General features: G+C 43.7%; 1 protein-coding gene across 1 annotated transcript in view; it reads left to right on the top strand.

The window, feature by feature from the left end:
- Nucleotides 1–8,381, top strand: part of MOGAT1 (monoacylglycerol O-acyltransferase 1) — a 41,398-nt gene extending 33,017 nt beyond the window's left edge. Inside the window, exon 6 of the mRNA XM_006134840.4 lies at nucleotides 6,505–8,381. Coding sequence (XP_006134902.1) covers nucleotides 6,505–6,659 — 155 coding nt within the window. The 3' untranslated portion in view covers nucleotides 6,660–8,381. The remainder of the gene's footprint in view (nucleotides 1–6,504) is intronic.
- Nucleotides 8,382–11,115: the final 2,734 nt, after the last annotated feature.

Here is an 11,115-nt window from a genome sequence, read left to right on the forward strand (position 1 = left end):
ATCAGAATGGGTTCATTAATATTTGTAAAATGTTTGGAGATCTGGTGAAAGGTAACAGTATTAAAACAAATGGCCTAAACTAGTAAAAATGCCTATTGCTTCCATACTTTTGGCTAACATTGAACAATAATTTTTTTAATGCTAAAAAAGATTCAAAGGTCTTGTTTCACAAAGTAATGACATGAATTTTTTAAAAAATCACGTGGATAGAAAGCCAGAGAATTTCTTTTCTAGTGCTGTTAGTAACACACCATCATATATATAGTAGCCCAATGTCTGAGACTCTGTAATGCTGAAATGCTGGCTGTTCCCTCTGGGCAGCGCTGTTGCCTCCCTGGCTGTTCCCTCTGGGTGGCGCTGTTGCCTGAGTCATGTTGTTTGCCTCCCGCTGTGGCGCTCGGCTGACTTCCGTGCAATTTTCTTTTGAAATAATGCAATTGCTGTGTGGACACTAGTATTGTTTTTTCTGAAATAATAGCCATTATTCTGGAATAATGGTGCAGTGTAGATGCATGCTGAGACTCAGGCTGTCTGCACTGTGAGTCAGTGTGATTTCCTGTGCTCATGTACATGTGTACTAGCCCTCAGGCTGTGTCTAGACTACATGCCTCTGTCGTTAGAGGCATGTAGATTAGACACATAGGCAAAGGCAAATGAAGCCGCGATTTAAATGATCGCGGCTTCATTTACATTTACATGGCTGCCGCGCTGAGCCGACAAATAGCTGATCAGCTGTTTGTCCGCTCAGCGAGCTAGTCTGGACGCTCCCCTGCCGACGTCAAAGCCCTTTGTCGGCAGCCCCGGTAAACCTCGTCCCACGAGGAATAAGAGGTTTACCGGGGCTGCCGACAAAGAGCTTTGATGTCGGCAGGGGAGCGTCCAGACTAGCGCGCTGAGCGGACAAACAGCTGATTAGCTGTTTGTCGGCTCAGCGCGGCAGCCATGTAAATGAAGCCGCGATCATTTAAATCACGGCTTCATTTGCCTTTGCCAAAACAACGAATCTACATGCCTCTGACGACAGAGGCATGTAGTTTAGACTTACCCTCATTGAGCTAGCATGTGTATAAATAGCAGCAAAGCTGCTGTTGCATGTATAAGGGCAGGTGGGAGGGTAAGGTTGAGTAATGCCTGAAACCAATGGGTAGGTGTTTGGTACAACTCAGCTGTATTTCATCTGCCAATACCCGTACTCTTGTGCCTACAATGCCATTTGTTTTATAAGAGCTAGTGCCAGTAGGAGTATGTGAGCAGGGGAATTGCATTCTTGGCTTGCAGTATAGACACAAGGGATAACTGGCAGGGTTTGCAGCCAAGGAGCACTACTTGTTCTACCCAGTCTGCTTTTCATTGAGTGGACACAAATCTTGAGAGTTAGGGAAAAAACAATATCTCTATTTCCCTGTGTCCTGTTCTGTCTGCCCATGTAGTCCAGGGGGAGAAAAATGCTTCATTTATAAAACTGGAGTTTTTTATTTAAATTAAACAGCAATTTATGTTCTTAAAAATAAACAGTTAAAATAAAACTTGTATTTATGACAACCTATGTCGAGACAAAAACGTACTGTGACTTATTCATTTAATTTTTTTAAATGGTATATTTACTGCCAGGTTTTAAAGAAAACCAGACTGTTGTGCTGGTAGAAGTCACTGGCACATCACCTGAAACCAGAGTTTGTTGAAGTGGAAACAAGCTTTGGACAGCAGTATTCTATCCTCTTGTGCAGGTGCAAAAAAAAAAAAAAAAACTGAAATGAAGAAAATATTCTACTTGTTTAGTTCAAGGATTAGTTTATTCAAAGTTCAAAAACAATTGGGAGTTGAAGAAACAGGAAACTTGTTTCCTTCTTCCAGTCTGTGAAAAAAACTAAGTGTGAGATACTGAAATCTAGTCATTCTAAAATCCTGAAGGCTATGGTGACCAGAAATCAATTCAGTTCACTAACTATGGATACTACTTCCATTGTTTAATTAGTTTTAAATACAAAATATGTTTATCTAAACTCTTTTCTTATGTGTACAGCACATTTGAAGTTTATATTAATTGAATAAAACTAAATGTAAAGTGATTATTTTGTGCATTTTAATAGAATTTGAATTTCCATACAAGCTTAACTCATATCAGAAATAAAAAATTATCCATCTAGCAAATGAGAAATGAATTATTCACCATTTTCTGACAATGAAAAATTAAAAGTACAGAATCTGAATAACTGTAAATTAAGCTACATAATAAATGTGTATAAATATAGTGTATCTTCTTGTTAGTAAAGAGAAGCACTACACTTCTAAAGTAAACTAAAGACTATATCTGTTTGCAAAGCAGCATGTTTCAATGCTTCCCAATCAAGGAGATTCAGCCTTTCTTGGGAAAATAACTGCAAAATACAAACCCAAAACAAGATTAAGATAAATTTAAATCAAGACTTCCTGCTTGCTGATTTAAGTAATGATTAAATTTGTTGATTTACATTACTTGGATTTGCACCAGTCTGCCCTGGCTATTGTGAGGACATCAATACGTGCCTGTGTTCTTGGACCTGTTTGCAGCATTTAATACCATTGACCATGGCAGGTTGAAGGAAAAGGTTACAAAGAATGGTGGTGGGCATCTGGTCCTTTGGTTCTAGAGTCCTGAGTTGTGGAGTCTCAAAGGTTCAGTTCTTTCCCCCATTCTTTTAAACATCTACCTGAAGCTCTTGGGAGGCAATCATAAAATGCCATGGCCCTGGGAGCCATCAGTGCACAGGGGATACCCAGCAAAACATCGCTTTTACATTTGACACAAGCAGCACAGTCTTCCAGCTGTCCTTTCTGCTTACAGTAAGTACCTGGATGGAAGGCAGCTGGCTGAAATAGACACCAGGCAAGATGGAGCTGATGACAGAGGGGAGAGCAAAGCACTCTGATCACTATCCCTATAACTCTCCCTTGACAGGCTCCAGCCCAGATTAATAAATCAGCCTACACTATAAGACTCCTTGCTGTTTGTCATGATTATGAGGGTTAGCCAGCAGCCAGGGAACTAAGGGGTTAACATTATCTAAGTCAGGTAGATTCAACCAATAGGAACGTAAGTAAGAATTTCAAACTGGGACAAAGGAATTTTTGGTTTTTCCCTCCTTTGTCCTGGGTAGTTTCTCTTCAGCTATTGAGGGGGACAGATACTATGTCTCCCTCCAAGAAAAGATTGTTCACTATTTGTAAGTAGGGTAAAGTTTAGATAAATCCATTAGGTTTTATAGTTTTATGGTTTGGGAAATGGGATCTGATGTCTGTGCATTTTAAAATGTCTTTTTGCTCTCTTTTGTAACTAAGTTCTAGGCCCATGGTGGGGTTCCCCCATGAGTATATTACTTTATGACTTTTCCATCTAGTCATGCTTGCAACAGGAATATTGTGATGATAATAAAAGTTCTTTCTCTTTTCTTTCATTAACCTAGTATTAGTTAATTTTTGTGTCCTGGTTTGTACTTTAGGGGTGAGATTTCCCAAGTAGTCTCTCCCTGGTTTCTTTAGCATTATTTGGGTGGTGGCAGCGGAGTTTTTTTCCCAAAAATCTAGGTTTTTAAGATTTTGGGGGGAAGTTTTTTACCAAAGCCTGGAAAGATAAGTTTTTGGAGTACTTTTGCGGGCCCCCACTTCTACATTTATCATGTCAGAGTGGGGAAGGAGCCATGACACTGGTACTGTACACAGAAACACTGACTGTTTCAATGTACAAACATTGAAATCTTCATTTAGTCCAGAGTGCAATAGCATAGCTCCTCCTCTGCTCCAGGCACCAGGAACAGCCTGTTCCCCAGGCTCTGACCAGCACACAGGCTTCTCAGAGAAGAGTGTTAATCCAGTGGGAGTAGAATCAAGCAGAAAGCTGAGGGACCAGAACGTTGAGGGACCAGACTAATAATGCTAATGTGCCCAGTTCTGAACATGCACTGGTGTAAATCAAGAGTCACTTTGCTGAAGTCATTGGGACTGATTTTCCACTCTGACTTGGTAACATTTTGCACCTACTGGGCACTCTACACGGGTGTGTAAAGTGGTTCACTAATTGTAAGTCCGTGGAAGATCAGGCCTTAAGGGCATGTCTAGACTACCCTCGACTTCTGAAAGAAGATATGCAAATTTGGAAGAGGTTTTTTCAAGGAAAAAAAAAGCAGTCTAGATGGGGGTTTTCATGTAACCTCCCACCCCTTTTTCAAAAGAACCCTTATTCCTCAAAAAATTAGGTTTATAGAGTTCTTTCGAAAAAGGAGGGGGTTGTGCAAAAAACCCCATCTAGATTGCTTTTTTTTTTCTTGAAAAAACCTCTTCAGAAAAAGGGATCGGAAGAAGATATGCAAATTCACACCAAATTTGCATATCTTCTTTTGGAAGTCGAGGGTAGTCTAGATGTGCCCATAAAGAATAAGTGAAGACATGGTACAGTACACAGTATTGCCTTAAACTGGACCTAGCCCAACATTTTAGGGTCTGATTCTGTACTGCCTTATTGCTAATCAAAATGGTGTTGTCTATACCCCTTTGCATAAGTGGAAATGACCACTTAAAGTCAAAGGACGTGGAGAATCTGGGGGACTCAGAGTTAAGTTGATGTTTAAATTAAGGATGTTAAATTGTGGTTATCTGGCTAATCGTGTAGTCAATACAATTTGTATCGACTACACGATTAATCAATATGGACCGTGCTGCAGAACTGCAACAGAGGTAGCTCCAGGAGCCGTCTCGAGCTGGGACTGAGCAGTCCCTGCTCATGCTGGCTCCAGGAGACACCCATGCGGGTGCCCTGCATTTGAAATGTAGTAAGAGCTGCCCACGTCTTATTATATTTAAAATGAAGAGGCGCAGCGTCCCAGACCAATGCGAGCTAAGGCTGCTCGATCCTGGCTTGTGCTGAGTCCGGCAGCCCTTGTTTGTGGTGGCCAGCCCTGGAACACCCTCCCCCTCCTCCTTCCCTCCTTCTCCCCCATGGACAGGGGCTGGTGCTGGAGTAGCCTCTGGCCACGGTGAGCCTTGGCCCACCAGAGGCAGAGACTGCTTCACACAGCCACCCCCATATCCCCTCCCTGCTGTCTCTGATAGAGGCAGCAGGGGAGGCAGGCAGCACCATGGCGACAGTGCTCGGGTGGGACCAGCTTTTAAGCCGACTCCTCCCAGCACTGGCTCCTGATCCCTCCCCACCCTCCACTGCATCTCATAGAGGCAGCAAGTGGGTGGGGAAAGTGAGTGCTTGATACTCCAGTCGACTACCCAATAAGCTTATTCTTAATATCCCAAGTTTAAAGCAGAGTGAGAGGAGGATCAGGACCAGAAAGTCTGCAAAAGAGGAATGTATTGCAGAACTGTGGTCTTCTCATGTGTTTTGAGGGGGCTCTCGTACCATGGTGGGGATTAGGGATGTTAAGAAACAAATAATCAGCTAATCGTGTAATCGACAGAATTTCTATTGACTACATGATTAGTCGATAGGGTTGGAAGCCACTGGGAGCTACCCCCGGCTATGGCTCTGCAGTTTAAATGTAGAAAGAGCCGGACACGCAGGCAGCTTGGCTCTTACTACATTTAAACTGCAGAACTGCAGCGGGGGCAGCTCCTGGACCCGGCACGAGCTGGTGCGGAGCTGGGCTGGCTCAGTCCTGACTCGCCCCAGGTCCAGCAGCCCCTGGTGCAGAGAGCCCTGAGGGAAGCAAAATGCGCTGGGCAAGCCTGGTAAGAGGCAGCCGGCAGGTGAGTTTCATTTGGGATGTGCCTGTGGGGCGCGGCCGGAGTCCCTGAGCACCTAGCCCGGCCAGAGGTGCTTCCCCCGGCTCCCCAGCCCACATGGACTACGCACACTGCCAGTCCAGCCCAGGGCTGCACACAGCACCGCCAATGGCACCGGTCTGGCTCACCACAGAAGACCCACCCGATGAGCGCTGCCAGCCCAGCCAATGCAGCGAGCCTGCATCTACCTGAGCCCGGCCTGGGAGCACTGAGGTTGCCTGGCTGCTGCGCTCTGTCTGCCTGGGCTTTGGTCCTCGACTCCTGGCTAAGTGCCAGGCAGCCCTGGCTGCTTCCCCACCTGCCATGTGTGAGTGGGGTTCCCACCAGCCCGGCGTGTGGGTTAGACAGAGAGCAGAGCCATGACTGAGCCACTCCCAGAGCAGCTGGCTCGTCCCGGGTCTGGGGGAGGAGGTGGAATGCAAGTAGAGTACTCGAGTACTTGACTGACTACCCGATAGGCTTATCGGATAGTTGAGTACTCAACTGCTCTCTTACGTCCCTAGTGGGGATGGCAGAGGAGCAGGGAAAGAAGTAGTTGAAAATACCAGGTGAAATTCTGGCTCCACTGAAGTCAAAGGGAGTTTTGCTGATGACTTCAGTAGAGCCAGGATTTCATTCACAGTCTGTAAAATAACAAATCTAAGTATCTAGCCAAAACTGAAGAGTACTGTACTTTTATCTGCTATAAATAGGTGTCAGTGTAGCTAACATCATTTCTGCTTTGCTTGTTGTTTGTAGTTGGGAAGCCTATCCCGGTGAAACAGAATTTAAATCCCACTCTTGAAGAGATCGAGCAGCTGCATCAGACGTACCTGCAAGAACTAAGGACATTATTTGAAGAACACAAAGAAAAGTATGGCATACCAGACCATGAATCTCTCTCCTTTAAATGAATGCAAATTCAGGGAATCCAGATATAAGAAAGTGGCCTTGTGATGAAACAAACCATTTCTCAGTCTGCAGCTACTCTTTATAAGAAAACTGTGTATGCTGGATTAAATTGATAGAATCTCTTCCTATCTTCTCAGTCATGGAAAATCCTTCTTCATGTAGGGTCTGGTCCTGCAAACCTGTCTGTATGAGTGAACCCTTTGGCTTCACTAAAAATTGTAAGTACTTTTCCCATGACTGGCTTAGCAGCTATGTCAGTGAGAATGCTAATGGAGATAGAACATAGGTGTAAATTAGACATATTGAAAGTGCAAATGAAGCCGGGATTTAAATATCCCGCGCTTAATTTGCATAATTGTGACCGCCGCTTTTTTCCAAAATGGGGCTTTTTGGAAAAAAACCCGGCAGTTTAGACAGGGCATTTTTGAATGAAATGCCCAATTTCAAAAGATCCTGTACTCCTCATTTTTTGTAATAATCTGTTTACAGAATATGCCTTGTGAGGTATCATTTGAAAATCCATAATTTGCTGATCATTAATATTCTTCTGTGATGTATGCATGTGGCAGGCAGGCAGTTATGATTATATGCTGGAATTATGACTAAAGTGTGTGTAAACCAAGTATATTGGGAGAGTTGTTAAACATATCTATCAGAAACAAAGGAATGGATGTTGTCTCAATGTATAAGCAATAAACGGGACCATCAGGACATCACGGGGAGGAGATGGCAAGAAACAGAATAATTTGCATTTCAGCAAACACAAGCAGGGGAAGGAAGAGCATGGAGCTTCCTTCATTACCAGACTCCATGTTGCCTTCCTCACAACTTGAATAATTTTTACTTTGAGGGGTGATCTTTGGAAGAATGCATTAGAAAAGTTTACTGAATGGGGACTGAACCTCCTGTGTTAAACAACTGAATCAAATAATTGTATGCTATGTTACGGTATTATACAGGTTTACAGGTCTTTTCTGAAATCTAATGACACATCAGTGATTAATATAATTATGAAGTGTATGATTCACGTTGTACAAGAAAATGTTGCTATTTAATGATATTATGTTTTCCTTTCTGTAGCCAAACAGAGAAGAACGATCTCAGAGGGGTAGCCATTTTAGTCTGTGTCTGCAAAAACAACGAGTCCTGTGGCACCTTAGAGATGAACAGATTTCTTAGGACACAAGCTTGCTGGGTAAAACCCACTTCCCACATACGTTTATGCCCTAATAAATCTATTTGTCTCTAAGGTGCCACAGGACTCCAGGGAGAAAGAGGTTTTCTCCCAGACAGGAGCCCAGGCAGCTATATAACATAAGCACGGTGGAATCCAAACAGTGGAAGCTCCATTTACATACAGGGAGATGGAAAGCCCACAGGAAGGAAAGAACCTCCTGAGGCTTCCTGCCTCTTGAAGTAAAGTCACTAAACTTGGGGAGATGTAAGCAAGGACAAAAGTCATTTTCGGCATCCAGCACTCAACTGGCACAAGGGAAAAGAGATCTTGCAGCTGAGAGAGGTGGATCATTCAAACAAGAAGGAGTTTTTTTTACCTGAATATAGGTGAGAAATCATCTTGAGAAAAGTATTTTGCTGGATCTTAAACTTTCAGATGCATTTTCACTTTTATTTGCTTGTAACTCTTTCTAATGTTATGTCTTTTACTTGGCATCACTTAACCTATGTCCTCTTGTTAATAAACTTATTTTTACTATAAAACAACTTGCTGCTGTGTTTAAATGGAAGGTATATTTACCCCTGTTACATTAATAATCTGTGTGTGATGGGGTGAGGTCACAGAAGTCCCTTCAGGAGTGCCTCGGGGGTTGCTGACATGGCCATTGCCACTTACCTTCCTGCTCTCTGGGGCTTCTCACTGCCAGGCCCTGCTGGGCCAGTCCCTGGTCTCCCCCAGCCACGGCACTAAGCTGAGGTCTCTGCTCCTCCCCCCGAAGCAGTACAGACTTCAAATCCCTCTTCAAGTACCCTCTTCAAGTCCGAGGAGAGTGCAGTTTAGGCCCCAGCTTCTCGGGATACCACTCCTCAAATGGGATCAAAACCCACAATGAGTTACCTGGTAAGCTCCCTTTAGTAGTGAAAGGCAGAATGTGCACACTGGTTGCCTCTCCAGGTAACAATGATTTACACTGGGTTTGATAGAAAATAAAAGTGATTTATTAAGTACAAGCAGTAGGATTTAAGTGGTAATAAGTGAGAACAGGCAGAGCAAAGTAGGTTACAAATCAAAAGAAACAAAACGCGTAGCTAATTCTACACTGAAACCTCAGTACAAACTTACTCAAACTAACCCTAAAACCTCTTTTCCACAAGCCCCTCCAAATTAGGGCTGTCTTCCCACTATGGGGTCTTCGGCTCCTTTCCTCAGGTTCAGCCCAGTCAAAGGACAAAAACCTCCTACCTTCCTATTCTTTTAAGAATTCCCTTATTGTATGGGAAGTCACCTGGCCACTCCCTACCAACCATGGCTAAGCCTTAAGGACCAAAGGCTATTTGCATATTATTGCCCTGACACTGAAGCCTCCCTTAATGACATTCATTCACACTTTTAAAAATCAGAAAGTATTCCCTACGCCATATGTCTAATTTTACACACAAGGATGATAGACACATCAACGTAAGATAAACAGAACCAGTGGATCATGACATGAAGATTGACAGGTTACATGAAATAATTTGCTCAAAGCCCCTTTGAGTTATGTATATTTGTGTCCCTGGTGGGGGGGGTTTCCGTCACACTGTGATGTGCTATTGCGTCTTCAGAGGGACAATCAGAACTTGTTAGTCCTCTGAGTTGTCCAAGAGAGGGCTGGACCTTCCAGAGTACATAGTTTTGAGAAAAAAGTTTCAGAGGGGTAGCCTAGTTAGTCTGAAACAGGAAAATCTTAAAAAACAACAAATGGTCTGGTAGCACTTTGAAGACTAACAAAACATGTAGATAGTATCATGAGCTTTCGTGGGCACAACCCACTTCTTCAGATGCCTCTAGTCTACTGAAGAAGTGGGTTGTGTCCACCAAAGCTCATGATACCATCTACATGTTTTGTTAGTCTTCAAAGTGCTACCAGACCATTTGTTGGTCTTTAATTTTTGAGAAAGGTTAGCATAGGGAGTGCGTTGGGGTCACCCTGCAGGCAGTCACCAAGGCTGATGGAAGCCAGAGTTGGAATGTAGACATGCTGCTGGGACCAGAGCTGTTGAACTAGGGCTGTCTACTATGCAGACACCTCTGGGTGTGACCAGCACGCTGATTGGCCAGTTGGGAGAGCTGCAGATTGGGAGCTACAACAGCAAAGCTTCGTGAGGGTTGCAAGGCCATCGGTGCCCCAAGCCGAGCCCCGTCGCTAATCCCCTTGCCCTTTTTCTGTTCTCAGGCTGCAGCTGCCGTGGTGAGAGCTGGCACTGCTGCTGTCTGGAGAAGCAGCTGTTTTCTCTGTAGACAGATTGCTGGCAAACTGTCAGCGGTTACGTCTTCCTTTCTGTTCCTCCTGGAAGCCACGTATACTTATTTCTCATTGCCAGGCCTTATGCAGTTTTGTAACTGCTGCTGTGTTAAAAAGCCCCTGGATTCCTGGTGCAACAGACTCCTCTTTCTGGGATGAGGTTCTCTCAGTGGGGAGAGAGGTGCAGGGCTGTTCATCACTGAACAAGGGAAAGAGTTTTGGCATCAGAATTTGGGCATCGTATCTGGGTACTTATCATTAGCAAGAATCAGGAAGGTTTCTGTATTTGGCAGGGCATGATCAGGAATTAGTCCAGGAAAGGAAAGTAGGGAGGGGTTGACATTTGGGAAGAAGAGGAGAAAAAAGAGGGAACGCTTGTTTTGCTTACACATTAGGTATTGGACCACATGCATTACTTGCTGGTATCTTTTTTTCTCGATATAGTCCAGGAATCTCTGGATCTTCACCAATTACTTCTCTGCCCCTGGACTGGATGACATTCAAGATCAGGCATGAACTAAAACACTGTGGGTGTAAAGAGAGCACACTGAATGATATTTGGACTCCTGTTGCTCTAATTAGCCACTGATTCTAGCAGACATGTAAGTACTGATTCCAATAGGTATATCTGCTCCAGATGGTGAAAGAGACGTAGATTGACCTTCCTGTTAAATCTGAAAGTTAATCTTGGGCTCTGCACAACAGAGCTGGTAGGAGCTGCACAGTCAGACTAAGTAGGAATCATGTCACTGTGGCTGGACAGCAAGATATTTTTGTTAGTTAAAAACAAGAAGGGAAGGACAAAGTAAATGAAATAAGTCCTATCAAGTGCTGTTCACTGACAGCCATGTGGGACTGTGCAGATCCTGCTCTAACTACAGTTATTAATTTAATTTGTGCTAAATTTCACCCAAGCTATTTGTAGACAGAATGTCAGTCTCTAAAATTAATCTGTATGTTCCCTTCTAGCAGGTAGGCAATGCCTGTTGCTATTTGG

Source organism: Pelodiscus sinensis, chromosome 10 (genome assembly GCF_049634645.1).
Source record: "Pelodiscus sinensis isolate JC-2024 chromosome 10, ASM4963464v1, whole genome shotgun sequence".
Taxonomy (NCBI): domain Eukaryota; kingdom Metazoa; phylum Chordata; order Testudines; family Trionychidae; genus Pelodiscus; species Pelodiscus sinensis.